The 25379-nt window shown below is 53.7% G+C and overlaps 3 protein-coding genes across 8 annotated transcripts; all 3 read left to right on the forward strand.

Annotated features, from left to right (window-relative positions):
* The first annotated feature begins 131 nt into the window (after positions 1–131).
* On the forward strand, positions 132–8395 carry EI24 (EI24 autophagy associated transmembrane protein). The gene is made up of 11 exons (XM_054647510.2): positions 132–266; positions 1136–1282; positions 2890–3035; positions 4253–4313; positions 5333–5399; positions 5793–5917; positions 6150–6269; positions 6353–6464; positions 7228–7339; positions 7474–7548; positions 7678–8395. The coding sequence occupies exons 2-11, from the start codon at positions 1241–1243 to the stop codon at positions 7841–7843; spliced, it is 1026 nt and encodes a 341-aa protein (XP_054503485.1). The 5' UTR covers positions 132–266; positions 1136–1240; the 3' UTR covers positions 7844–8395.
* A 309-nt stretch (positions 8396–8704) lies between these two features.
* On the forward strand, positions 8705–17916 carry STT3A (STT3 oligosaccharyltransferase complex catalytic subunit A). Of its 5 annotated transcripts, none has more exons than XM_077189917.1 (19): positions 8705–8788; positions 9835–9932; positions 10031–10183; positions 10279–10339; positions 10946–11067; positions 11221–11366; positions 11607–11697; positions 12687–12793; positions 13175–13339; positions 13918–14098; positions 14572–14727; positions 14864–14955; positions 15575–15730; positions 15836–16024; positions 16476–16592; positions 16674–16776; positions 17083–17271; positions 17384–17499; positions 17586–17916. In XM_077189917.1, exons 3-19 carry the CDS (start codon positions 10096–10098, stop codon positions 17622–17624), a joined length of 2118 nt encoding a protein of 705 aa, XP_077046032.1. In that variant the 5' UTR covers positions 8705–8788; positions 9835–9932; positions 10031–10095; the 3' UTR covers positions 17625–17916. The 5 variants fall into 5 exon arrangements, with proteins under 5 accessions (XP_077046032.1, XP_054503307.1, XP_077046033.1 ...); XM_054647332.2 differs by having other exon boundaries at positions 10058–10183; XM_077189918.1 differs by having other exon boundaries at positions 8758–8867.
* A 166-nt stretch (positions 17917–18082) lies between these two features.
* CHEK1 (checkpoint kinase 1) lies at positions 18083–25053 on the forward strand. 2 transcript variants are annotated; one of them, XM_077190040.1, is made up of 12 exons: positions 18083–18240; positions 18807–19030; positions 19134–19198; positions 19791–19860; positions 20462–20650; positions 21749–21853; positions 21976–22071; positions 22143–22251; positions 22451–22628; positions 24329–24460; positions 24547–24648; positions 24806–25053. In XM_077190040.1, the coding sequence occupies exons 1-12, from the start codon at positions 18176–18178 to the stop codon at positions 24899–24901; spliced, it is 1431 nt and encodes a 476-aa protein (XP_077046155.1). In that variant the 5' UTR covers positions 18083–18175; the 3' UTR covers positions 24902–25053. The 2 variants fall into 2 exon arrangements, with proteins under 2 accessions (XP_077046155.1, XP_077046154.1); XM_077190039.1 differs by lacking the exon at positions 18083–18240 and having other exon boundaries at positions 18271–19030.
* The last annotated feature ends 326 nt before the right edge of the window (positions 25054–25379 follow it).

Consider the following 25379-nt stretch of genomic DNA (forward strand, 5'->3'; position numbering starts at 1 on the left):
CGGGCGGCAGCAGCGCGCACGCGCAACTGCCTTTAGGGCAGAGGTGTCCGCACGGGCCCTTAGCGCATGCGCAGTTGAGGCGGTGGGCGGTGCCGGGGGTGGTGGGCGGTGCCCCGATATGGGCGTGTCCTGTTTGTGGGTGGGGCGAGCGGCGGCAGGCGGGGCCGCGGCAGTGCGTGTGCGCGGTGCGCGCGGCGCATGCGCGGTGGGCGCGGCCGGGCCGTGTGAGCCGGGCCCGTCCCGCCGTGCGCCCCCGGCCGGCCCCGGTGAGTGCGGGGGGACCTGGGGGCCGGGGGCGGCGCACGGAGACAGGCACGGGGGGCAGCGCCGGGGACCGCGGCCTTTCCGTGTCGAAACAAACCCCCCGGGGGCTCTGGGCACTGCGGGGGCGGCCCTGAGGGCATTTGGGAGCTGTCCCCTTCGAACACCGTGCGGGAGGCTGTGGCAACAGCCCGGGGTAAAGCGCGGGGCCCCGGCAGCCACGGCGGGGTCTGCCCTCCCCAGGTGCCTGAGGGTCACCCTCACCTGTCAGGGGTGCAGACCCCCAGGTCACCCCTCGGCTGCCAGGGGTGCAGACCCCCAGGTCACCCCTCAGCAGGGGCAATTCCTGTGGGTGCCCTGCTCGGCAGGGTGTTCCATGACTCGGGTTTTTAGGAGGAAGCTGCCTGTGATTAACTGGGTAATAAATCTGGAGGTCAGTTCTGGTTCCGCAGCTTAGATCCCGGCAGTGTTTGACTCAGAATATCCAAAACAAACGCGTTTTTAAAATGATTTTAAATGGTTTGCGTCCCGCGGCTGCAGCAGCAGCAGCACTGCCGTGCCGGGGTTTGTGACTTCAGCCTGCTCCAGAGCTGCCTGGAGGATCGAGAGGTTTGCATGCTGCTGGGAAAGCACGAGTTTTGGTAGCTGCTGGTTTAGTTTTGCCTTGTTTCAGAGGCTGGTTTTCTTTCTCTGATGGTTTCCAAGAGCTGTTCCTCTAAGCCTGGGCTCGCTGGGTCCATCCCCTGGCCTGTTGGAGGGTGGCTGTGCCCAGCGAGGGCCGGGAATGCTGTTGGCAATCAGCGGGGTGTGCCTGACCCTGGAATTCCCGGCCAGCCCGCTGTTCCCAGCTGTGCCCTGTGTGTTCTCTCCGCAGGCTCCTCCGTTTCCCGTCTCTCCAGGATGAGAGAGGCCTGGGCCCGGCTCTCCCCCTCTCCCTGTAGTTGATAGTTTGGGAAGCAGAGGTGATGCTGGAGTCGAGATGGCCGACAGCGTGAGAATCTTCCTTCATGACCTCGTCAGGGTGAGGCTCCTGGGGCTGCTCCTGGCACTTCGGGAGCACCCTCCTTCCCGAGGCATTGCTTTTTTGCTGTTTTAGTGCAGATTCTGGGAATTAATAAAGGTTGAAAGAGTCTTCCTGGTGTAAGTCTTGTAGAGACTGCACTGGCTGAGATGTGGTGTGAACCTGTGCAGAGATTCCTTCCAGGATTTCTGTGTTTGGATAAAATCAGGTGCACAATTGGTGTGGAGCTGGTTCTTGGTGACTTGTCTAAGGAAGGAAAAGGGTCTCCAGGTGTATTTCAACCCTGTTGTGTGGTGTGTCTATTGCAAAGGGCTCTCAGTGTTTGCTGCTGAACCTCTGACAGATTTCCTTTGGGCACAAATTAATGAAAAATCTTAATAATATTAATTATCAAATAATAATATAGAACAACACACAAAGTTTATAATGTATTTTAATATAGAGTGTACAATATTGTGTATAATTTAATAATAATAACAACAATGATAAATTAAGGTCTGTGGCCACAGCAGCTCTGTCCTAGCAGTAAGGTCTGTGTCACCTCACTGTTCCCACCCTGTCTTCCATCATCCAGGGTTAAATACAGGCTAAAAGCCTCTCTTGCTGTGTCACTGAGCAATAACTCGTGCTCAGAAATAAATCTGTTTGGAAAACAGTCTAAGGTTTGATCAAAGCCCTGTGGCCACAATCTAAAAGCAGGAGTTGTGTCATTTCCCAGGGCTCCTACACCATCAGCTGGAAGAGCTGCCTGGGCCAGAGACATGAATTTGGGATTGGAATTTATCCTCTTTGGGCAAGAACTCCATGAACCCAACAAGGGTGGTGACACCATCCTGGCTTATCCGTAGGATTTTTATTTTAAAGAGAAATTGTGATGACAATGGATATGGGATCATCTGGAGCTGGAAATAATTGGACAGGATCCCAGAGTGGTTTGGGTTGGAGGGGACCTTTAAGTCTTTCTTGCTCCATGTCCCTGCCAAGGGCAGGGGCACCTTCTACTATCCCAGGGTGCTCCAAGCCCCATCCAGCCTGGCCTTGGGCACTTCTAGGGATGGGACAGCCACAACCTCTCTGGACAAGCCAAGTCCTAGGAGACAGCTCTGCAAATCTTCCAAACATGGAGTAAGGGAAGACTTCTGAGCATTCCCTTATTAACAGGGTGGATGTGGCTGGTGGGAGGGAGTTTCTGGGATGAGGACAGATGCTTTTATTTGTGAAGGTATAAGCATCAAACTCATAGCATACACTGAGACTTCACACATCCCAAATATTGGTGTAATTCATTTTATTGGCCTCAGAAAGCTGGCAGGGGATGAGGGGCTTCCTGCCAGCCAAGGCTGGGAAAGATCGGACTCGGATTTTTTGCCAGGGTTTTAAATAGTGCAGATTGGAAGAGAAATTGCACCTTTACAGACAAAATTACTGCTGGTCACAGAGATGCTGGAACATGCAGTGATTTGGGTCACTGGGCCATGGAAGAGTGGTGGTGTTGCTGCTCCAGCTGGGCCCAAGCAGCCAGGGAGTGAGGCCAGCCATGGCACCAGGAGGGTTTGGATGGCTTGGCTCAGCCACATGCCATTGCTCCTCTCTCCTCATGTCCACAGGGAATTAAGGACTCCATCTGGGGCATCTGCACCATCTCCAAGCTGGATGCCCGGATCCAGCAGAAAAGGGAAGAGCAGAGGCGGAGGAGAGCCAACAGTGCACTCGCCCAGCGGAGGTTTCACATGGAAGAGAAGAAGCAAGAGAAGTGAGTATGGGGTGTGGCTGCTCAGAAATGGGGTAATTCCCCTCTCCTCTGGTGGCCAGAGCCAATGAATGGGAAACACGTGGTATGAACCTCCCTTTTTGCCCTCCCTTTGTGTCATGGACCTGGAGATAAGGAGTCGGACCTTTTATGTTGTTTGATAATCAGTTTGAATTACCACTGAAAGAACATGGATTTATGAGTTTCTTTTCCTCCTGAATCCTCCTGCTATCTCAGATCCATTGTTGGTGCTGGTAATTGTGGGATCAGGGAAGAAACAGCAGCTTGGATCCAATGTCCACATCGAGGCAGACTGAGTGTCTCTTTTCCTCAGCCCTGCTGGTTTTGTGGAGTTTGGAGCTGCAGAACCTCGGTGGCTCTGGAAATGCCAGAATTATCCCCATGCAGGAGCAAACAGCATCTGTTTCCATGTCTGACTCCCTGACCATGCCAGGATGTCTCTGCTGCCCTGATGGCACTGGGCTGGCATCTCACACAGTGGTTTTGGGCAGTAATGCACATTCTGAGACAAATTTACCAATTATTGTGGCTGGCTGCTTGGGAGGCTGGCTGAAAGGTGAAAGAAAAGTCTCCCATGATCCTGACACATCTCAGGGATATCTGCAGCTCCACTTCGGGGCTGCCTCTGAAGAAAAATACAACTTTTTTGTTGTTGTTGTTTATATAAATAGCTGAATTTTGGTGGTTTTCTTTATAGCAAAATCATTCTGGAGTCAAGAGCTGACTGGGAAAGTGCTGCAAAGTCCCACAGAGCTGCTCTTGCAAGTCCAAATAGACACCAAAACCATCCTGAGCTGAAACAGCCTCTTCTGAGACTAAAACATGCCCAAAATTTCACAGTTTTATTGTGGCAAGAGTTTGGGGACAACAGAGCCTGAGATCTACAATATGTGCTTGAAAACCTGGAAGAAAGCTTTGCTTTTCTTCTGTTTCAGTGCAGATTTTGGGAATTAATAAAGATTTAAAGAGTCTCCCTGATGTAAGTCTTGCAGAGACTGCCCTGGCTGAGACATGGTGTGAACCTGTGCAGAGATTCCTTCCAGAATTTCTGTGTTTGGATAAAATCAGGTGCACAATCGGTGTGGAGCTGGTTCTTGGTGACTTGTCCAAGGTGTCCAAAACGTGGGGCAGAAGCAGTTGGCACTTGTGAGGGAACATTTCTCCAGGTGCTGGGACATTAACACGCCTCTCTCCCACAGTGAACCCCGGATAGTGAGCCGCATATTTCAGTGTTGTGCCTGGAATGGAGGTGTCTTCTGGGTATGTGGAGATTGTTCTTCTTTATTACAGCTTTTATTTGAAAACCCACGTGCTGCTCCAGCCCTCCTAGGCTGTGAGTGGTGAGCCATCAGCATGGCAGCAGGAATTTTTGGGAACCACCACATTCCCATCCCAATGCTGTATTTTAAGGGATTCATTATGGGATACAGGACCACAGACTTACTCAAGAGATCAACACATGAAACCCAAGCTGCTTTTCCAAGTCTTTGAGACTTCTCCTGACCATTCAATTCCTGCTTTGCTGCAGCCTGGGATACTGTTTTGCCAATTGGATATTGACATCTTAAAGACATTTCCTCGGCTCTGACTTGCTATGCCTGGTTCATAGGGCTGATCCTTAATGGAGCCAACACTTTATAAATCAAATAACCAAATAAATGGCTTCATTTTCTCATTACACTGGTGCAGAGTACGAGGTTTGTGTGACAGCGTTCACAAGGGTCTGAGGATGAGGGAAGAGACGAGAATGTTGACTCCATGTTTCAGAAGGCTTGATTTATTATTTTATGATATATATTATATTAAAACTATACTAAAAGAATAGAAGAAAGGATTTCATCAGAAGGCTGGCTAAGAATAGAAAAGGAATGATAACAAAGGCTTGTGACTGACCAAGACAGTCTGGACAGCTGGGCTGTGATTGGTCTCACGTGGTTGTTTCTAATTAATGGCCAATCCCAGATCCACCTGTTGCATTCCACAGCAGCAGATAACCATTGTTTACATTTTGTTCCTGAGGCCTCTCAGATTCTCAGGAGAAAAAAAATCCTAAGGAAAGGATTTTTCAGAAAATACCATGGCTACAGGGATGGGCATGGAAATGTTAGAGTGTTCAGCTGTAGATTGTGGCCGCATTTAAACAGAAATCCTTGCTCCTCTCTATTTGTGGATTGTTGGGAGAGGAGAGGCACATGTGCCTTTGGATCTGTAGCCACCACAGGAGCACAAAATGCCTGTGCAGTGCCTCACTGAGGTTCCTCGTTTGTTTCTCCCTGCAGCTTAGTCTCTTCTTGTTCTACCGAGTGTTCATCCCCGTCCTTCAGTCGGTCACGGCGCAGATCATCGGTGGGTGCCTTTCCCCCTGGGGGTTCCAGGCTGCTCAGCAGTCCATGGGATGGATGAGTTCAGGGTCTTTGTCCCATTGAGCTGTTCCTCACACCTCTGTCTCCTTGTGTTGTTTTCCTCTTCTTCCCAGAATCAACCAATCCCATCATTAATTGTCTAGTGGAAAATCAGGGATGGATCACCCTGCTGTACACACCAGGGATCCAGCCTGGGGGTCTTGCCATTTCAAACACATTTGTCTGTGTGTTTTTGCATTTAAATATAAACCAAGTGGGTGGAAATGTGCTTTTAGAGAACTAGAGTCAGGAGAAACTCCCTGTTGGCTGTGCCAGGAAGCATTTGGAGGTTCCTACACCAGTTCCTCACGTGTGCCTCTCTGTCTCTCTTCCAAAGGTGACCCTTCCTTACATGGTGATGTCTGGTCCTGGCTGGAGTTCATCCTCACCTCCATTTTCAGCGCTCTCTGGGTCCTGCCCCTCTTTGTGCTCAGTAAGGTGGTCAATGCCATCTGGTTTCAGGTGGGTGACAGGAACCTGGGCCCTGCCTTGAGCAAACATGGGGCGTTTCCTCACTGGGTGGGGCTTGATCAGGTGGTGTGGGAGCACAGGATGAAATCCCGCCCCAAAACAGGCTCTGGGCATATTCCTGGTGGGCAAAGACAGCTCAGGAGCATCACGCTGAGTTTAATTTCCCTGAAGCCCCCATTGCTCTGGGGTTCCATTAGCCTGAAGCCCGTGTCTGTGCTGGCAGGACATCGCAGACCTGGCGTTCGAGGTGTCGGGCAGGAAGCCTCACCCCTTCCCCAGCGTCAGCAAAATCATCGCTGACATGTTGTTCAACCTCCTGCTGCAGGCACTTTTCCTCATCCAGGTGAGACAAGACCCCACAGCTCAAGGGCTGCCCTACCCCAAATCTGAGCATCCCTCCCTCCATCTGCTCCTTTTCTGTCCCAGGGAATGATCGTGAGCCTGTTCCCTATTGACCTCATTGGGCAGCTGATCAGCCTCCTCCACATGTCGCTGCTCTACTCGCTCTACTGCTTCGAGTACCGCTGGTTCAACAAAGGTGAGGGAGGCTCCTGCATGGAAAGGGGGAGTTTGCCTGGATTGAGCATTTCTCTACTGAAGGAGCATCCAATTGGGGTGTCAGACACTGATCTTCCATCAGTTTTTATATGGGATGAAGGGTAAATGTGGGCCAGCAGAGTGCTCAGGTGGTAAGAAGGCCAGTGGTACCTGGCCTGTACCAGCCCCAGTGTGGGCACAGCCCCAGGGCATTGCCTGTGCCCATGTGCTGGGCACTGGTGAGGCCTTGAGTGCTGTGTCCAGTTCTGGGGCCCTCAGGACAAGAAGGACATTGAGGGGCTGGAGCATGTCCAGAGATGAGTACAGAGCTGGTGAAGAGTCTGGGGGAGCTCAGCCTGAAGAAAAGGAAGCTCAGGGGGGACCTTCTGGTTCTGCACAACTCCCTGACAGGAGGGGACAGCCAGAGGGGCTGGGCTCTGCTCCCACAGAAAAAGTGACAGGATGAGAGGACATGGCTTCAGGCTGTGCTGGGGAGGTTCAGGTTGGAGCTCAGGATGAATTTTTTCACTGAAAGGGTGGTCAGGCATTGGAAGGGGCTGCCCTGGGAGGTGGTGTAGTCCCCATCCCTGGAGTTGTTCAGGAGGTGACTGAATGTGGCACTCAGTGCTCTGGTCTCTGGACAATGTGAGGATTGGTCAAAGGAGGTGATTGGAGATCTTTTCCAGCCTAAATGGTTCTGTGAATCTGCAGTGAGGGTGTCTCCTCCCCAAGGGTTCATTTCCATAGGATTCTCCTCTTGGCAGGAATTGAAATGCACCAACGGTTGTCCAACATCGAGAGGAACTGGCCCTACTACTTCGGCTTTGGCTTGCCCTTGGCATTTCTCACAGCCATGCAGTCCTCCTACATCATAAGGTGGGAAAGCCACTCTGGCCCCTCCTCCTCCTCCTCCTGACACCCACCGAGTGCCCTTTATTTTATTTTATTTTATTTTATTTTATTTTATTTTATTTTATTTTATTTTATTTTATCGTATTTTTCCCTTGCAGCGGTTGCCTCTTCTCCATCCTTTTCCCTCTCTTCATCATCAGCGCCAACGAAGCCAGGACTCCCGGCAAAACCTAGTGAGTATCCTTCAGTGCCACCCACTCCCTGACCCCTGTCCAGCACCCCCAGCCTCCCCCAGTGCTCCCCAAAACCGGGAGCGGGGGTGCTCCTGGCATCCAGAGCTGATGGACTCTCTTCCCTTTCAGCCATTTCCAGCTCCGTCTCTTCTCCTTGGTGGTTTTCCTCAGCAACAGACTCTTTCACAAGACCGTTTACCTTCAGTCCGCCCTGAGCGGTGCTTCCTCCTCCCCCTCCTCCTCCTCCTCCTCCTCGCCCTCTCCTGCCAAACACGCGGCTGCTCCGGGGCACTGAGCTGCCCCCAGAGCCCGGGGAGGGGGGACCCCCACGGGCTTCTCTGCGCCCCCGATCTCCAGGGACGGGCAGGACCCAGCCTGACGAGGTGTCACTGTCAGTTCTGCGTCTCCCCCTGGAAATTTTTTGGGGGAAAAAATCTGGGTTTTTAACACCTTTGTGAGTTTCCAGGAGCCGGGTTGTGCCCTGCGCTTGTTTTATAGTGGACTCTTTTGTACGCCTTTCCCGTGCCATGTCCCCGCTCGGGCCGTGGGTCGCAAGCCCGTCACCCGTTTTGCCGTTGTGTCCCTCCCGTGTCTCCCCCGTGTCCCCCTGCCCCTCGTCCCCCTTCCCGCTCCCTCCATCTCCCCTAACTCAGGTCGTGGGAGGGGGGCGGGCATTTCCGGGAGCTCCTGCTGCCGTCGAGCACAGCGTCCCCCTGCCGTGCATGTACCGTTTCTGTCGGGTCGGGGAAGGAACCGGTGACGTTCAGACCCCTTTGGATATTTCGGGCCGGTTTATCAACTTTTCTCTAGTATTTTCACACTGAAACATTAAACGGAGAGACCACGATTCTCAGCCCTTCTGTTCTGCCGCTCTCGTTTCTGCGGGCGGGGTTCCCGGGCCGGGCTCCCCCCGCGCCCCCGGTGGTTCCGCCGCCCACGTGGCCAGGCGCGCTTCCGCTTCCGGCCACGTGACCCTCCGGCCCCGCCAACCCGGACGGACACGTCACGGCTCGTTCCCCGCCGGCACCGCCCACCTCCCACTCCACCAATGGGGAGGCGCCGTGCTCCTCACGCGCCGCCCCGCTCGATTGAGTATTCGGCGCTTTGACCAATGAGTGAGGCCGCGCTTGGAGTGGCGTGCGCGACGGCCAATGGGAAGCGGGCGGGGGCGGGGCGCGGGCTGGCGGCGGCGGCAGCAGGGCGGCTGCGCGGGGCGGATGGACGGGGCGGCGGGGCCGCGGTGAGGGACGGGACCGGCACCGGGAGCGGAGCCGGGAGCCGAGCGGGGCCGGGGGAGCTGCGGGTCCTGGGGCCTGCAGGTGCAGGGGTGCCCGGGCTGCGGGGTGTGAGGGGCCTGATGGGTCACGGGGTGCCCGGGCCTTGGAGGGTGCCCGGCGTGTGAGGAGAGGGAGCGCGGGGGTTAAGGGGTCCCAGGCGTGAGGGCTGCGACCCTGGGGCTGCTCTGGGGCTGGAGCCTGGTGGGGGCAGCGCGGGGTTCGGGAGTGCTCCGTGTCAGGGCAGTTCCTGGGGGGTGAGGGGTCCCCCCCGAGGACATCGGGGCACCCCGGGGCAGAGCCGCTGGTGCCCGCAGGCGCCTGCACTGCGCTCCCTTGTCGCAGGGCATCCAGGAAATAACCACCACCGGTGTTTCTGCACCAGGCAGTGCCCAGCGTGCGCCAGTCGGAATCACTTCTGGGCACAGCAAGGTCTTCCAGACCCGGTTTGTTTGGGTTTTAAATCTCAGCTTGTCCCACTGTGTCCTGCCTGGTGTTGTAGCTCAGAGACCTGAGCTGCACATTTACCCACCCGTGCTGGGACCGAGCCTACCTGGAGCAGTGGGAGGGGTTTTCCTGACTGATGGGGCAAGAAACGATTTGAAGAAATCTGAGTGTTTTCAGGGTAGAAAGATGTTAAAGCTGTGATTCTCCAGTAAGAGTGTCACTTCCTTGGTTTGCAACCCCAGGGTTTCTGTGGCTTTCCTTCCCCTCAGGAAGATTGAATTAAACAGCCACGTTGTCTGGTGTGAGCAAAACCAATTTGCTGTCCTGATCTGCATTTACAAATAACTGGGATATAAATACATTTTTGATCAAAGTGATCCAAACTGGGAGTAACCAGGAGCCATTCAGATCTCCTGTGTGTGAGAAAAAGCACCCATTTCTTGTATTCTCCATGGATTCTATTTTTTGTGCATTGCTTGCAGGTGATGGTTAAACTTCAGAGAGCATCCAGAGGGAGGGCAGGGGTTTTGCTCAAGTTTACCCTGTGGTTTTGTTCTGTGCACAGAGAAACAGGCGTGTCCTCTGCCCCGGAGAAGTTCTGGGCTCTCTAAAGGAAGGAAAACCAGCCAGGGTTTGGGGTGACAGCTCAGATCAGGACAGGAGGTGAGAGGTTTGTGGGGGGAGGCACAAGCACCTGGCAGGGGTGAAGGCTGGGCCAGAGGGGGGAATTTAAAGTCCAAAGGCTCATGAAGGCTTTAAAGGCTTTTGATCTTCCTGACTGTGTCCAGGCGTTCAGGGATCCTCAGGCCCTGCATTTGATGTGAAAATGACCAAGTTGGGGTTCCTCCGGCTCTCCTATGAGAAGCAGGACACGCTGCTCAAGCTCCTCATCCTGTCCATGGCAGCTGTCCTGTGTAAGTCTGTGTCCTCAGGGGTGGCTCCTGATGCAGGAAAACTGAGGGTGAGTCATGAGCTCTGTGTGTTCACTCTGCCCCTTCTCTGTTTGCAGCTTTCTCCACGAGACTTTTCTCCGTCCTAAGATTTGAAAGTGTCATCCATGAGTTTGACCCGTAAGTGTCGTTTCCTCATTTCCTGGGGGCCTGTTGGGCTTTTCCTGTTCTGGAGCACATGGAATTCAGTAATGGTGCCAGGCTCAATTTAATCCCCATTGAGCATGTGGGATGTGGAGGACATGTTTCAGTACAGCTTGGTTTTTCTCTTCCACACCCAAATTTGCTTGGAACCCAGGGCTCTTCCTGCAGCCCAGATCCAAGAATCACCTGCTGTTGCTTTTCTCCTGGGAGGTGGTTACTCCTGACCTGGGCACAGCAGGAGAGAGAGCTCCTGGCATGATTTATGTCAGTATCCAGATCCAAGCCCAGATCCAAGAATCACCTGCTGTTGCTTGTCTCCTGGGATGTAGTTACTCCTGACCTGGGCACAGCAGGAGAGAGAGCTCCTGGCACGATTTGTGTCTGCCCCAAGCTTGTTGCTGATTGAATCAGTCCCAAGGGGCACTGTCACCTTTGTAAACATATTAGGCCCACTGGGAAGAGGAGTGAACCTTTGCAGCTGAGATTTGGAGCAGCTGAGGGAAACTGGGCCATGCACTGTTCTCTGTGCATGGAACACACGAGCAGCCCCCACAGTGCTGTCACACCCTGTCACCCTTGCAGGTATTTCAACTACCGCACCACCCGCTTCCTGGCTGAGGAGGGCTTCTACAAATTCCACAACTGGTTTGATGACCGAGCATGGTACCCCCTGGGCAGGATCATCGGGGGAACCATTTACCCAGGTAAAGCTTTGCCAAGCTGAAATGCACCTGGTGGAGGAAAAATCAGGGTGGGGACTGCATCCCTGAGTGCCAGCTGGGGGGATGCATCCTTGGCAGCAGCTCCCTCCTGGTGAGTCTGGAGCACCCTGATAACGGTGTCATTTCCATCCCCAGGCCTGATGATCACATCAGCAGCGATTTACCACGTGCTGCACTTCTTCCACATCACCATCGACATCCGCAACGTCTGCGTGTTCCTGGCTCCCCTCTTCTCCTCCTTCACCACCATTGTGACTTACCACCTCACCAAAGAGCTCAAGGTACAGGGGCCAGCAGGGTGTGCCCTGCAGGCTTTGGCTTTCCAGAGGAGTGGGAGCTCTTTGCCATTTGGGAGAGCAGCTGGGTCAGAGGTTTGGAGGTGAACGCCACACTCCTCAAAGCCCCAGCCTTCTGGGAAATGGCAGATCTGTTTGAAAACTTTGTTTCTACGCACAATTTTTGTTCTTTTTAGCAATAAAATTCCTAAACCCAGATGTTTCTTCCCTGGCTGTTTTTCCCAGGATGCAGGGGCAGGACTCCTTGCTGCTGCCATGATTGCTGTTGTGCCTGGATACATCTCTCGGTCTGTTGCTGGCTCCTATGATAATGAAGGTGAGTTTGTGATCCTCAGGGAAACCTTTAAGCTGAGATCAGGTGAGTTTGGTGGAAGGCTAAACCTAGGCTGTTTAGGGTGAAGGCTGAGTAGAAGCTTAGATGGAGGCAGGACATAAAGAAACTTAAAGGGTGAAAGCTATAATTTGTTGAGTCAAAATCAACTGTGTTAGTTAGATTAAATTTCTGTTATTCTGCTCATTCTAACCCACCTTGGATTCATTTGTATACTAGCCCTAGTGTAAGGAGGAAGATGAGTGAGGAGGTTCAGCTTAGGGTGGCAGTGGGAAATTGTAGTTGGGTGGCTCATGGTAGTGGGAGGAGTTAGGACAATTTCTAGGTTGAATAGGAGGAATAGGATGGCTACTAGGAAGAAGTGGATTGGGTGCTGGAGAAGTGGAAAGTGGTGCTGGAAGATGCTGCAGAGCACAAGAGAGGCTCTGTCCTTTCCTGGTGATCCTTGCTGGGTTTGTGCTGAACAAACCTGACCCATCAGATATCAGAGATGGTTTTTGGCCATGCTGTGGAGTAGAGGGAGTGTCTCCCAGCTCTGGCAGCAAGTTTACTCTAGTATCCTTGTTTGGCAGTCAGAAAGGATTTTGCCACCTCCCCAAGCTCTGCCTGGAACTGGAGCTACTGTGGTTCCTCTGTGCTTTTATCCCTGTTCCAGCAGTGACGTTTGGACTGGCAAAGGCAGCAATCTCACTGCCACAGCCTGGGGCAGAGGAGGATCCTGGCTCCTTTGCTGTAGCTGGGCTTTTGGGGGCTGTGTAGGAGTTCTTCCAGCTGGTGTGGCTGGAAGAAGCCACGTGAGCTGTTAGACACAAACACCACAGTGTTTCAGTCTAGAAACCAGATATCAAATGCTTTTCCCTGGCCTGGTTCTTTGTGTGATGGAGCAGCAAAAGCATTTACAGATCTGTTTTTAATGGCTTGAGTTCTCTGCCGTGCCCCAGGGATTGCATTAACAGCTCTGGGTCCTTCCACAGGTATCGCCATATTCTGCATGCTCTTGACCTACTACATGTGGATCAAGGCTGTCAAAACTGGCTCCATCTATTGGGCAGCCATGTGTGCCCTCGCCTATTTCTACATGGTGAGTGTCCCTTCTCCCAGCTCTGGGGTAACCCTGACTCTGAGATCCCTCTGGATGCACTCACCAGGAAGCCATGGTGTGCTGTTCCTGTGTCAATGTGTCCAGAGAGCTAGAACCTCTGCAAGTGGAAAGGGAATGGCTCCTTTCTTGCAAAACTAGCAGCTTTTGTGTGAGGTGTTCTTAATAGTGTTGAAAAATCCATGTTTCTGGCAGCTGGGGGGTGGAGGATGCTCTAAGATAGAACAGATTCCAGCTGGTGTTGCTACTGTGTGAAAATCCTGCCCATAATCCCAGGAAAGCTAAACCTCTGTGTTTCACCTCAGCTCTGCAGCTGTTCAGTCCTGGAAGTTGTGGGTGTGTGTCTCCTTTGTGTCCTGGCAGGTCTCCTCGTGGGGTGGCTACGTCTTCCTCATCAACCTCATCCCCTTGCACGTGCTGGTGCTGATGCTCACCGGGCGCTTCTCCCACAGGATCTACGTAGCCTATTGCACAGTCTACTGCTTGGGAACCATCCTCTCCATGCAGATCTCCTTTGTTGGCTTCCAGGTGGGCACCAGGAGGGTTTGCAGACTCAGGCATGGGTTCTGACAGACCAGCAGTGTGCTGACACCTGGTTTTACTTCTTGCCCTTCATCACTGAGGTTATGAGTGGGTGCTGACTCCTTGTTCCAGCCTCCATTATGCTGATTCCTTGCCACCTTTGGCAAAATGAGCCTTTGGCTGTGCTGGATGACTTTCAAAGCATCTAATAACCTTCAAAGCACCTAATAACCTAATACCCCACCTAATAACCTAATACCCTTCCTGGCACCACTGTCTTTCATAAAAATATCTTTGGTTTTGGTGGAGGAAGCACTCATGCCACGTGTGTCTTGGTATGGCAGGAAACAGGCCTGCCCAGCTCATGTTTTCAAGAGAATCTGGTTAATTTTCCACATGGATTCTTATCAGAATCAAAGCGGATGTAGGAAAAGAGCTGATGCCAGCTGTGCCAGTCACAGGGAGGGAACATTTGAACATTTTCCTGTGGCTGGCAGAGATTGTGCCAAGCAGTGATTTGTGAAAAAAGCCAGTAATGGCTCCTGTTCATCTCTGTGTCTGACCACGCTCTGCCCCCCTCCCAGCCTGTCCTCTCCTCAGAGCACATGGCTGCCCTTGGAGTCTTCGGCCTGTGCCAGATCCATGCCTTTGTGGACTACCTCCGGAGCAAGCTGAACCCACAGCAGTTTGAAATCCTCTTCAGGAGTGTCATTTCCCTGGTCGGCTTCGTCCTCCTCTCCGTCGGCGCCGTGCTGATGCTCACAGGTAGCCTGAGGCTGTGGCCATTACAAGGGTGTTTCACCCTCTTTCCTTGCTTCCCAAGGCATGGAATTTGTCCATCCTAACTCTGTGTTTCTGTGGTGCCAGTGCTGTGAGTCCCTCAAAAGGGGAGGTTGAGACCTGCCTGAGTTTGTGCATTAGCAAGGAATATTTAAGCAGCAGCTGTAAGATAGGAGGGGCAGAGACTCTGGGGACACCAGGCTGGTGCTGCAGATACTGGTTGTTGGTCTGTAGTAGCAAAGAGATGCTAAAGGTAGAGGTTGAGCAGGGAGGAGATATTTTAGAGCGAAATTGCATTGTATTTCCTTTCTAAAATGGCAGGTTTGAGTAGTAGAGATTCTAAATGAGGTCTGAGATCATTCATTCAGCCTCACATGTGCTTCCCTGGGAGAGTGCGTGTCAACATTGCCCCTTATTCTGCTGGATCCAAAGAGGATTTGTTTTCTCCACTTTCCTAGGGAAAATCTCCCCATGGACGGGGCGTTTCTATTCCCTGCTGGACCCTTCCTATGCCAAGAACAACATCCCCATCATTGCCTCTGTCTCTGAGCACCAGCCCACCACTTGGTCCTCCTACTACTTCGACCTGCAGCTCCTTGTTTTCATGTTCCCAGGTGAGTTGCCAGATCCTGAGTTAGTCACCAGAGGGCTTTCCTGCCTCTTCTGGCTGTGCTGAGCCTTCTGTGTCCCTCAGTGCCTGGTTTTATTTCATCTCTGAGCTGAACCTGACCCCTTTTTCCCCTCTCACAGTTGGTCTCTACTACTGCTTCAGCAACCTCTCAGATGCCCGTATCTTCATCATCATGTACGGGGTGACCAGCATGTACTTCTCAGCTGTCATGGTGAGGGCTGCGGGCACCAGCACTGCCTCCGAGTGCTCATAACAATTTAATTTGTTTGTCTGAACTTAGTGATGATTCTTTCACCCTGAGGGCTTTTCTCCTTTCCATAAATGTGGTTTTGTTTTGCCCTTCAGTAGTGAGGGAAGGTGAGGTTACAAAACTCAGTGGTTTGGGTGTGACTTGTGTCCCTGGGGCCAGCCTGGTCAGGATTCCTGATCTCCCAGAGCACCCAGTGCAATCTCAAACAAATTCTCTGGGTTTTCAGGCAGGGACCGCTGACAAACAATCACTGATGAGCCCATTTCCACTCTTCCTGTGGTGCCCTGAACACTAAATGTGGTTGAGTTCTGGTGTGGATGCAGCTACCTGTCCTTGATTCCACCTAAGATTGCTGAAGTGACCTCAATTTCCCATGTGGGCCAATTTTGAGCATTTTGGGGAATTTCCCTTGGGGATGTCTGAGATGGTGGCAGCTCCCCACTAAAAAACCAGCCACAGGTTTATCCCAAGGCCGATACATCCACTGAATTTGAGGTGCTGGATTAGGAATGGCATCCAATTCCCTCTTCCCCTGGATTTCTGCTGGATTCCTTCTCCAACCCTTCTGCTGTTGCCATAGGTGCGTCTCATGCTGGTGCTGGCTCCGGTGATGTGCATCCTGTCTGGCATTGGGGTCTCTCAGGTGTTGTCCACCTACATGAAGAACCTGGATATCAGCCGGCCAGACAAGAAGAGCAAAAAGCAGCAGGACTCCACCTACCCCATTAAAAATGAGGTGAGCACCAGGCCAGCTTGGGAAGGTGCCTGGTCCTGAAAGGCTGAGTGCAGGAGGCTGACAGCCCCGTCCCTCCAGTGCTGAGACCCTGGGTTGTTCCCACAGGTTGCCAGTGGCATGATCCTGGTCATGGCGTTCTTCCTGATCACCTACACCTTCCACTCCACCTGGGTGACCAGCGAGGCCTATTCCTCCCCCTCCATCGTCCTCTCTGCCCGCGGTGGCGATGGCAGCAGGATCATCTTCGATGACTTCCGAGAAGCTTATTACTGGCTGCGGCACAACACGCCAGAGGTGTGTGACAGGGGTCTGAGGATGAGGGAAGAGATGAGGATCTGACTCCATGTTTCAGAAGGCTTGATTTAGTATTTTATGATGTACATTATATTAAAACTATACTAAAAGAATAGAAGAAAGGATTTCATCAGAAGGCCAGCTAAGAATAGAAAAAGAAGGAATGATAACAAAGCTTGTGTCTCGGACAGAGAGTCCAAGCCAGCTGACTGTGATTGGCCATTAATTGGAAACATCTTCATGAGACCAATCACAGATGCACCTGTTGCATTTCACAGCAGCAGATAACCATTGTTTGCATTTTGTTCCTGAGGCCTCTCAGCTTCTCAGGAGAAAAAATCCTAAGGAAAGGATTTTTCATAAAATGTGTCTGTGACAGTATGGGGTGTTGGGGCCTTGGGCACCCCACATTGCCCACTGAGACACTGATGCCTGGCCATGTTTGGTGCAGGATGCCAAGGTGATGTCCTGGTGGGACTACGGGTACCAGATCACTGCCATGGCCAACCGGACCATCCTGGTGGACAACAACACCTGGAACAACACGCACATCTCCCGCGTCGGCCAGGTGGGTCCCTCCCTCCCCTGCTGCCTTGGCCAGCCTTTCTGGGCACCACATCAGCACTGGCTGACTCCACATCTGCCCCAGGCCATGGCATCGACGGAGGAGAAAGCCTACGAGATCATGAGGGAGCTGGACGTCAGCTACGTGCTGGTGATCTTTGGCGGCCTCACCGGGTACTCATCGGACGGTAAGATCCTGCTGTGAGCCGGGTCAGACCCAGCCAGGGGTGCTGGTGGCAGAATCCCAGCTCTAGCTGGGGCTGTAGAGTGAAAATGGGGCCAGAATGCTCCTCTTTGGAGCTCTCCCTCAACCTTGCTTTTGGCCCCCCCACATCACCTCAACCCGCCCTCCTGGCTCCCCCGCTCAACTTGGCTCCTCATTCTTTTACCTCATCCCAACCTCTTGTTCTTTCACCCCAATTCAACCCCTTGCTCTTGGCCCCCCAAATCAACTCATGCCCTCATTCTTTGCCCCCCAACTCTCTGCCTTGCAGACATCAACAAGTTCCTGTGGATGGTGCGGATCGGGGGCAGCACGGACACGGGGAGGCACATCAAGGAGCACGACTATTACACCCCCACCGGGGAGTTCCGCGTGGACCGCGAGGGCTCCCCAGTGCTGCTCAACTGCCTCATGTACAAGATGTGCTACTACCGCTTCGGCCAGGTCTACACTGAGGCCAGTGAGTCCCTGAGGCAGCCCCGGGGCGTGGCACTGCTTTTGGGGGGCCTGCTGCACCCTGACATCGCTGGGGGCGATGCAGCAGCACTGGCCTGTGCTTTCCTCTCTCATAGAGCGACCACCAGGCTACGACCGGGTGAGGAACGCTGAAATCGGCAACAAGGACTTTGAGCTGGACGTGCTGGAGGAGGCGTACACCACAGAGCACTGGCTGGTCCGAATATACAAGGTATGGCACCAGAGTGAGCCCAAACCTGCTCAGTTTGGGAAAAAAACCATGGAATTGTACCTAATGAACCTTCTTGTACTGCCCAGGTGAAAGATTTGGACAACCGCGGGTTGTCGAGGACGTAGAGGGGCCGGCGCCGGCCGCGCCAGACACCGCACTGACCCAGCCTTGCCTGTGCAGCAGAGATTCGGGGGTTTGCTGGGGGTTCGAGGGGGGCTCTTTCGGGTTTGTTTTATACCGTTTGTAAGCGCAGGCAGCGGCGGGAGGACCCTGCCCGCCCCGTCCTGCCGGGAGTGATTTTTATATACACACGGAGCCGTCGCCAAATCAGAATTGCGGCTCTCATCGGGGCTGATTGACCAGGAATTGTAAAGAATACAAATAAATAAAAATCAGTTTGGAGGGTTTCTTCCCGAATTCTGTCAGAGGGGCGTTGGGGCCGTTCAGCTGCTTTTAACCGATTTGAATGTAAATAGGGGCGGGGAGCGGGGGCGTGGCCTGTAATGGGCGCGGGATTCCAGGTGAGGGCGGGGCTTGGGCGCAATGTGGGCGGGGCTTGGGCCGTGCGCGCGCAGGGCGGGGCGGGGCTCGCGGCCGTGGCGGGAAAGGGCGGCGTGGCCGGGCCGCTGCCGGGACCGGGACCGGATCGCGGCCCCGAGCGGGCCCGGGGCCGGGGATGGCGGTGCCCTTCGTGGAGGACTGGGACCTGGTGCAGACGCTGGGCGAAGGCGCCTACGGGGAGTGAGTGCGGCGGGGCCGGGGGGCGCGGGGTTGCTGCCGGCCGGGTCCGCCCCTTGCACGCCCCTGCCCTGCCCCTTGCGCGGCCGCTGTCCCCTCTGCCCCCCGTGTGCCACTTGCACATCTCCTGTTTGTCCCTGCGTGGTTCTGCGCGGCCACTGCGTGCCCGCTGTTTGCTCCTCTCTTGGCCATTACATGCCGTGTGTCCGCCCACAGCTTGCCCAGTCCGCGCTGCTCGCCTATCACATGCCCACTGTGTGCCCGCTCCGGTTGTGGCACGTCCTCTGTGTGCCCACTGCTCGCCCATCACACCCCCTTGCACCCCTGTGTGCCCATCGTGCACCTCCTCGTGCCTGCATTCCCTGCCTGTTCCTGCCCTCTCCCTGTCTCCAGGGGCACCATTTGCTGCCCATTCCCTGCCCGTTCCTTGCCTCCAGTGGCAATATTCCCTGCCTGCTGCCATCTTCAGAGGCAGAATTTTCTCCCCGTTCCCTGCCTGCTGCCTGTCACTGGGGGAAGCATTCCCATGCCCACTCCCATACCCATTCCCTGTTCCGTGCCCACCGCAGGGTGCAGCTGGCCGTGAACCGCCGCACCGAGGAGGCCGTGGCCGTGAAAATCGTGGACATGAAGCGCGCGGCCGAGTGCCCGGAGAACATCAAGAAGGAAATCTGCATCAACAAGATGCTGAGCCACGAGAACGTCGTCCGGTTCTACGGACACCGGCGGGAGGGGGCCACGCAGTACCTGTTCCTGGAGTACTGCCGCGGCGGGGAGCTCTTCGACCGCATCGGTGCGGCATGGGCTACCCGGGGATGTAGGGGCAGCGGAGCATCCTAAATTGTCATCCCCACACCGCTGAGCACTGCTCTTCCCCTCTTCTTCCCCACGTGCAGAGCCGGATGTCGGGATGCCAGAGCCAGAGGCGCAGCGGTTCTTCCAGCAGCTGATTGCCGGCGTGGTGAGTGCTCAGCAGCGGCAATGCCGCGGGTGCCAGCGGTGATTCCTGCCCGGCACTGACCCTCTGAGCCTTGCCGTGATTCCCACACAGCACTGACCCTTGCCATGATTCGTACACGGTGCTGACTCTTGCCATGATTCCCACATGGTGCTGACCCCTGATCCTTGCCATGATTCCTACATGGCACTGACCCTTGCCGTGATTCCCACATGGCACTGACCCTTGCCATGATTCCCACACAGCACTGAGCCTTACCATGATTCCCACATGGCACTGACCTTTGCCATGATTCCCACATGGCACTGACTCCCTGACCCTTGCTATGATTCCCACACCATGCTGACCCTTACTGTGATTCCCACACAGCACTGACCCTTGCCATGATTTGTACACAGTGCGGACTCTTGCCATGATTCCCACATGGTGCTGACCCCTGACCCTTGCCATGATTCCCACATGGTGCTGACCCCTGACCCTTGCCATGATTCCCACATGGTGCTGACCCCTGACCCTTGCCATGATTCCCAGACCATGCTGACCCCTGAGCCTTGCCGTGATTCCCACTCAGCCCTGACCCTCCCCTGCTCCTCAGGTGTACCTGCACAGCATCGGCATCACGCACCGGGACCTGAAGCCGGAGAACCTGCTGCTGGACGAGCGAGGTGGGGGCAGGCGTGTCCCTCTCCGACCTCCATTAAGTTTTCATTTCTTAATTTGTGTTTTTTTATTTGAGTGTTCAATTTAAAGCTTTAATTTAAATGCTTATATTTTGCATTTGATTTTTTAATGTAAGGGTCTAATTTTATTCTGAATTAAATTTTCCTTTACATTTTTAATTTAATTTTTTTTTACATTTTTTTAGCTTAATTTCTTAATTTAAGCTTTTATTTGAATTTCTTCTTTTAATTTCATTTGTATTTTAATTCAAATTTTCAGGTCAACTTTTAAACCTAGAACTTTAGAATCTTAAGTTTAAATTCTAGTTTGAATTTCTTTTAATTTTATTGGTACTTTAATTCAAATTTTAAGTCAACTTTTAAACTTAGAACTTTAAAATCTTAACTTGAATTTTCATTTTAAGCTTACTTTCAATTCAAATTTTTAAATAAATTTTGAGTTTGAATTAATAAATAAAACTTTTACTTACATTTTGATTTCTATTTCAATTTAAACTTGCATTTTGAATTAATTTTGTTGCGGGGGGGGTTAACTTTGACTTTTGATTTAAAGTTTTAACTCGGCTTTGCTTCTGTTTGGGCCCAGACAACCTGAAGATCTCAGATTTCGGGCTGGCCACGGTGTTCCGGCACAACGGGCGGGAGCGGCTGCTGAACAAGATGTGCGGGACCCTGCCCTACGTGGCCCCCGAGCTGCTGCGGCGCCCCGAGTTCCGCGCAGAGCCCGTCGACGTCTGGGCCTGCGGCGTGGTGCTGACAGCCATGCTGGCCGGAGGTGGGGATGCTGGGATGGATGGATGGATGGAGGGATGGATGGATGGATGGATGGAATTCACAAAGGGTCATGTGCTGGTGGCCGGAGGTGGGAATGGATGGAATTCACAGGGGGTGATGTGCTGGTGGCCAGAGGTGGGAATGCTGGGATGGATGGATGGAATTCACAAAGGGTGACCTGGTGCTGACAGCCATGCTGGATGGGAGGTGGGAATGTTGGGATGGATGGATGGATGGATGGATGGATGGATGGATGGATGGATGGATGGATGGATGGAATTCACAGAAGATGATGTGCTGATGGCCATGCTGGCCAGAGGTGGGGGTGCTGGGATTTATGGAATTCACAGAGGATGATAAGCTGATGGCCAGAGGTGAGAATGTTGGGATGGATGGATGGAATTCACAGGGGGTGATGTGCTGACAGCCATGGTGGCTGGAGGTTGGAATGTTGGGATGGATGGAATTCACAGACAGTGATACATGGCCTGTGGAGGCTGGAACGCTGGAATATCTCTAGGAATGAATGGAATGCATGTGACGTGTTCAGGGGGTGTGGGGGACATGCAGGAGTGGTGCAGAGGACATGGGGGAGTGTTTGTGGAATGTGCATGGATGTATGTGTGGAATGCAGAAGGGGTGCAGGTGAAGTGTGTGAGGGAAAGTGCCTGGAGTGCACCAGGGATGTATGGGATGGGGAAGGGGTGCACATGAGATGGGAGGGATGTGTGAAACAGAGATGGAGTGTGTGGGATCCATAAGAGAGATGGGACATGCATGGAGGGGGATGCCTGGAATATCCATAGGGTTGTATGGAAGGAATAGAAGGCTGCAGAAGGGGAATGTATGTGATGTGTAGTGGGGGGTGTATGAGAGGCAGAGGGGAGGTACAGGAGGCATAGGAGGAGTTTGGTATGCATAGAGAGGTATGGGATGTGTGTGAGAAACCATGGGATGCACAGGGAGGTTTGGGATGCATGGGGAGCACACAGGATCCCTGGCAGGGCAGGGTCACCTGGCACACCACATCCCCACAGTGCCACGTGTGTGCCCAGGGGATTGTGGCACTGGGGGTGACAGCAGTGGGATCTCCTGGCAGAGCTGCCTTGGGACCAGCCCAGCGACAGCTGCCAGGAATACAGTGACTGGAAGGAGAAGAAAACCTACCTCCCACCTTGGAAGAAGATTGATTCCGCTCCCTTGGGTAAGCACCTGGCACCCAGCAGCTCCCTAAATATACACACAAATATATAGCTATATATACACACAAACACATACATATCCACACACACACCATATTGTGTTCCACCCCCTCGTCTCCCCCAGCACTGCTGCACAAGATCCTCACGGAGAGCCCGACGGCGAGGATCACCATTCCTGACATCCAGAAGGACCGGTGGTACAGCAGACCCCTCAAAAAGGGTAAGGGGCTGCGGGGGAGCGCGCTGCTGCCCCCGGATTTGGGGGTTACTTGGTGTCCTGTCCCTTTGCAGATGTCAAGCGGGCTCGGCTCTCCTCGGGGGGAGTCACCGACTCCCCTGGAGGCTTCTCCAAGCACATCCGATCCGATACAGACTTCTCACCCGTGAAGGGAGCACTGGGGTGAGCCTCTGCTTCCCTCCACACGGGTTTGCAATTCCTTGCACGCCTCGGGGCTTTCCCGGCATTTTCTGCAGGAGGTGGTCGGGTGGAAACCCCGCACAACCCCTGCGATCGTCCCACATCCTGCAAAATCCCATGCAGTTCCCACATCGGGCTCTCTCCAGCTCTCCTAACCCTTGTGTCCCCCCTTGCCTTGCAGTGAGGACAAGGCAAGCTATTCCACGTCACAGCCGGAGCCCGGCACGGGCGGGCTGCCCTGGGAGAGTGGCACGGGAAGCATCGACCAGCTGGTGCAGGGCTTCAGCTTCTCGCAGCCCGCCTGCCCCGAGCACATGCTGGTCAACAGCCAACTCCTGGGCACCCCAGGCTCCTCCCAGGTCAGGGGCTGCGGGGGGCACCTGGCACCACTTGGAATATCGGGGTGCTGCCTCGCGGTGCTTGGGACGCGGCTGGGCGAGGTTGATCCTCTTGGGATTTCACCTCGCGGCGTTTGGGGCACAGCTCGGCATCAACAACGGTGTCAGGATGCACCTTGCAATGGCTGGGGGCTGCTCTGTGCTGCTTGGGGTGCAGCTTTGCCTGCTGGGGAATATTGGAGGTGTAACTTTTTGTTATTTATCACCTCAGGTGCAAGTTTGCAGGATTTGGGGCACAGCTTTTCAGTATTTTCAGTATCAGGGTGACACTTTGCCATGGCCTTGGTGTGTTTGGGGGCAGCTTCACATCTGATTTACAACACTGGGGTCCAACGTTGCATTGTATAAACTGGGGTGCAACTTTGCATCCCATGTATGACAATGAGGAGCAGCTTTGCCAAATTGATAACATCAGGGAGCAGCTTGGCAGTGTGGGGGGTGTGGCTGGGTGAGGTTCATCATCTTGGGGTGCAACTCTGCAGCATCTGGGGGGCAGAGTCTCATCCAGTTTACAACATCAGGATCCAGTGCTGCACCTTTTATACTACTGGGGTGCAGCTTTGCCTTAGATATGTAAGATTAAGAAGCAACTTTTGTTGTATTTATAATATCAGGGAGCAACTGTTGGGGCTGTGGCTGTTGAATATTTACCACCTGAGGGTGTCAGGTGAAGGATTGGGGGTGCAAATTTGCAGTACTTTTAGTGTCAGTTTGTCACTTTGCCAGAGACTTGAGGGGCAGTTTCACATCTGATTTAGAGCACTGGGGTGCAACATTGTGCTGTGTAAAATATTGGGGTGCAACTTTGCATCATAAATACCACATTAAAGAGCAACTTTGCTGTCTATGGAATATCAGGGAGCAGCTTGACAAGGCTGGGATGCAACTGTGAGTTTTGATCGTCTTGAGGTGCCACCTCCCAAGATTTGGGGTGCAAATGTGCATCATTTATGGCATCAGGGTGCACTTTGTGCTCTGTGGTGTTTGGGGAGCAACTTTGCATCTGATTTACAGTATCAGGGAGCAGCTTGGCAGCATTGGGGTGCTGCTGGGCAAGGTTTGTCATCCTGGGGTGCAGCCTAGTGGTATTTGGGGCACGATTTTGCAGCATTTTGAGAAATAAAACGCAACTTCCCAGTTCCAGGGTACAGCATTTGGGAGGCAGCTTCACATCCAACTCACAATATCAGGATCCATCATTGCACTATTCATACCATTGGGGCGCAACTTTGCATCCTATGTGTGTCTAAAGAGCATTTTATGATACCAGGGGCTGACTTTGCAATGTTTGGGATGTGGCTGTGCTGTTTGGGATGTGGCTGTGCAGCGTTTCTGCTCTTTGGGATGTGGCTGTGCTCTTTGAGACGTGGCTGTGCAGCATTTCTGCTCTTTGGGATGTGGCTGTGCTCTTTGGGACGTGGCTGTGCAGTGTTTTTACTCTTTGGGATGTGGCTGTGCAGCGTTTCTGCTCTTTGGGATGTGGCTGTGCAGCGTTTCTGCTCTTTGGGATGCGGTTGTTGGCTTGTGCCATCAGGGGGTGCAGCTTTCCAACATTTCCTCACCGAAAGCCAGGATGTGTCAGAGCTGGGGCTGGAACCTGGTGGGATTTGGGACCTTTTGGCGGGGTTGATGACCCCTGGAATGTTTTTTTGGGGCGGCAGAGCCCGTGGCAGCGGCTGGTGAAGCGGATGACGCGGTTCTTCACCAAGCTGGACGCCGACGGCTCCTACCGCGCGCTGAAGGAGGTGTGTGAGAAGATGGGCTATGGCTGGAAGATGAGCTGCACCAACCAGGTGGGGGTCAGGGGATGGAACTGGGGCTGGCACCCCCTGTGCTGGGTCATCAGGGAGTCATTCAAGGCATTCCGCCCCCTTTGCAGGTCACCATCTCGACCACAGACAGGAGGAACAACAAACTCATCTTCAAGGTGAACCTGGTGGAGATGGAGAGCAAGATTTTGGTGGATTTTCGCCTCTCCAAGGTGTGTGGGGGGTCAGAGTGGGTGGTGGGAGCTTTTGGCAGGTGCAGGGTGGGGAAGGACCACGTAAAGTGGGTGCAGGGTGGGGGTTCCCATGGGAGGTGGGTGCCAGGGGAGGGAGGGGTGTAGGGGATGTCAGCCCCTGTCTCTCCCCATGCAGGGCGATGGCCTGGAGTTCAAGAGACATTTCCTGAAGATCAAGGCCAAGCTCAGCGACATTGTCAGCACCCAGAAGGTCTGGCTGCCTGGCACCTGAGCCCTCACACCCCTTCTCTGCCTCTTCCTTCTCTTCCTCCACCTCCTCCTCCTCTTCTTCCTGGCTGCACTCTGGCAGCAGCACCCAAATACTGTGAAGGTGTCTGGCCACCTGTTTTAGGTTTTGAAGGTTCAATAAAGCCCTGGGGGACATGAAGCAAGGCTGGTTGCTGCAAGGGGGAGTTGCACAGGGTTGTTCGCTCTGAAACCTGCTGATGGCGCATCTTTCCTCATCCGGGGTAAATCCCACTGCGGGATCTCTGCCGAGCCCTAAACCCGCCCCAAGGGCTGGGAGCTGACCCCCCCCCCCGCCCCCATTCCTGCCCTGTCTCAGGGCAGTGGCTGCCCTCATTTTCCAACCTCTCTAATTGCTTTTCGGAAGGACTAACGAGCCCGAGAGCTGCCAGGGGTTGTTAGCGCTGGAGCGAGAGAGGAGAGCCAGGGATTAACCCCATCCCCCCCAAAAAGAGCATCCCCCC

This window comes from Agelaius phoeniceus, chromosome 23 (genome assembly GCF_051311805.1).
Source record: "Agelaius phoeniceus isolate bAgePho1 chromosome 23, bAgePho1.hap1, whole genome shotgun sequence".
NCBI lineage: Eukaryota > Metazoa > Chordata > Aves > Passeriformes > Icteridae > Agelaius > Agelaius phoeniceus.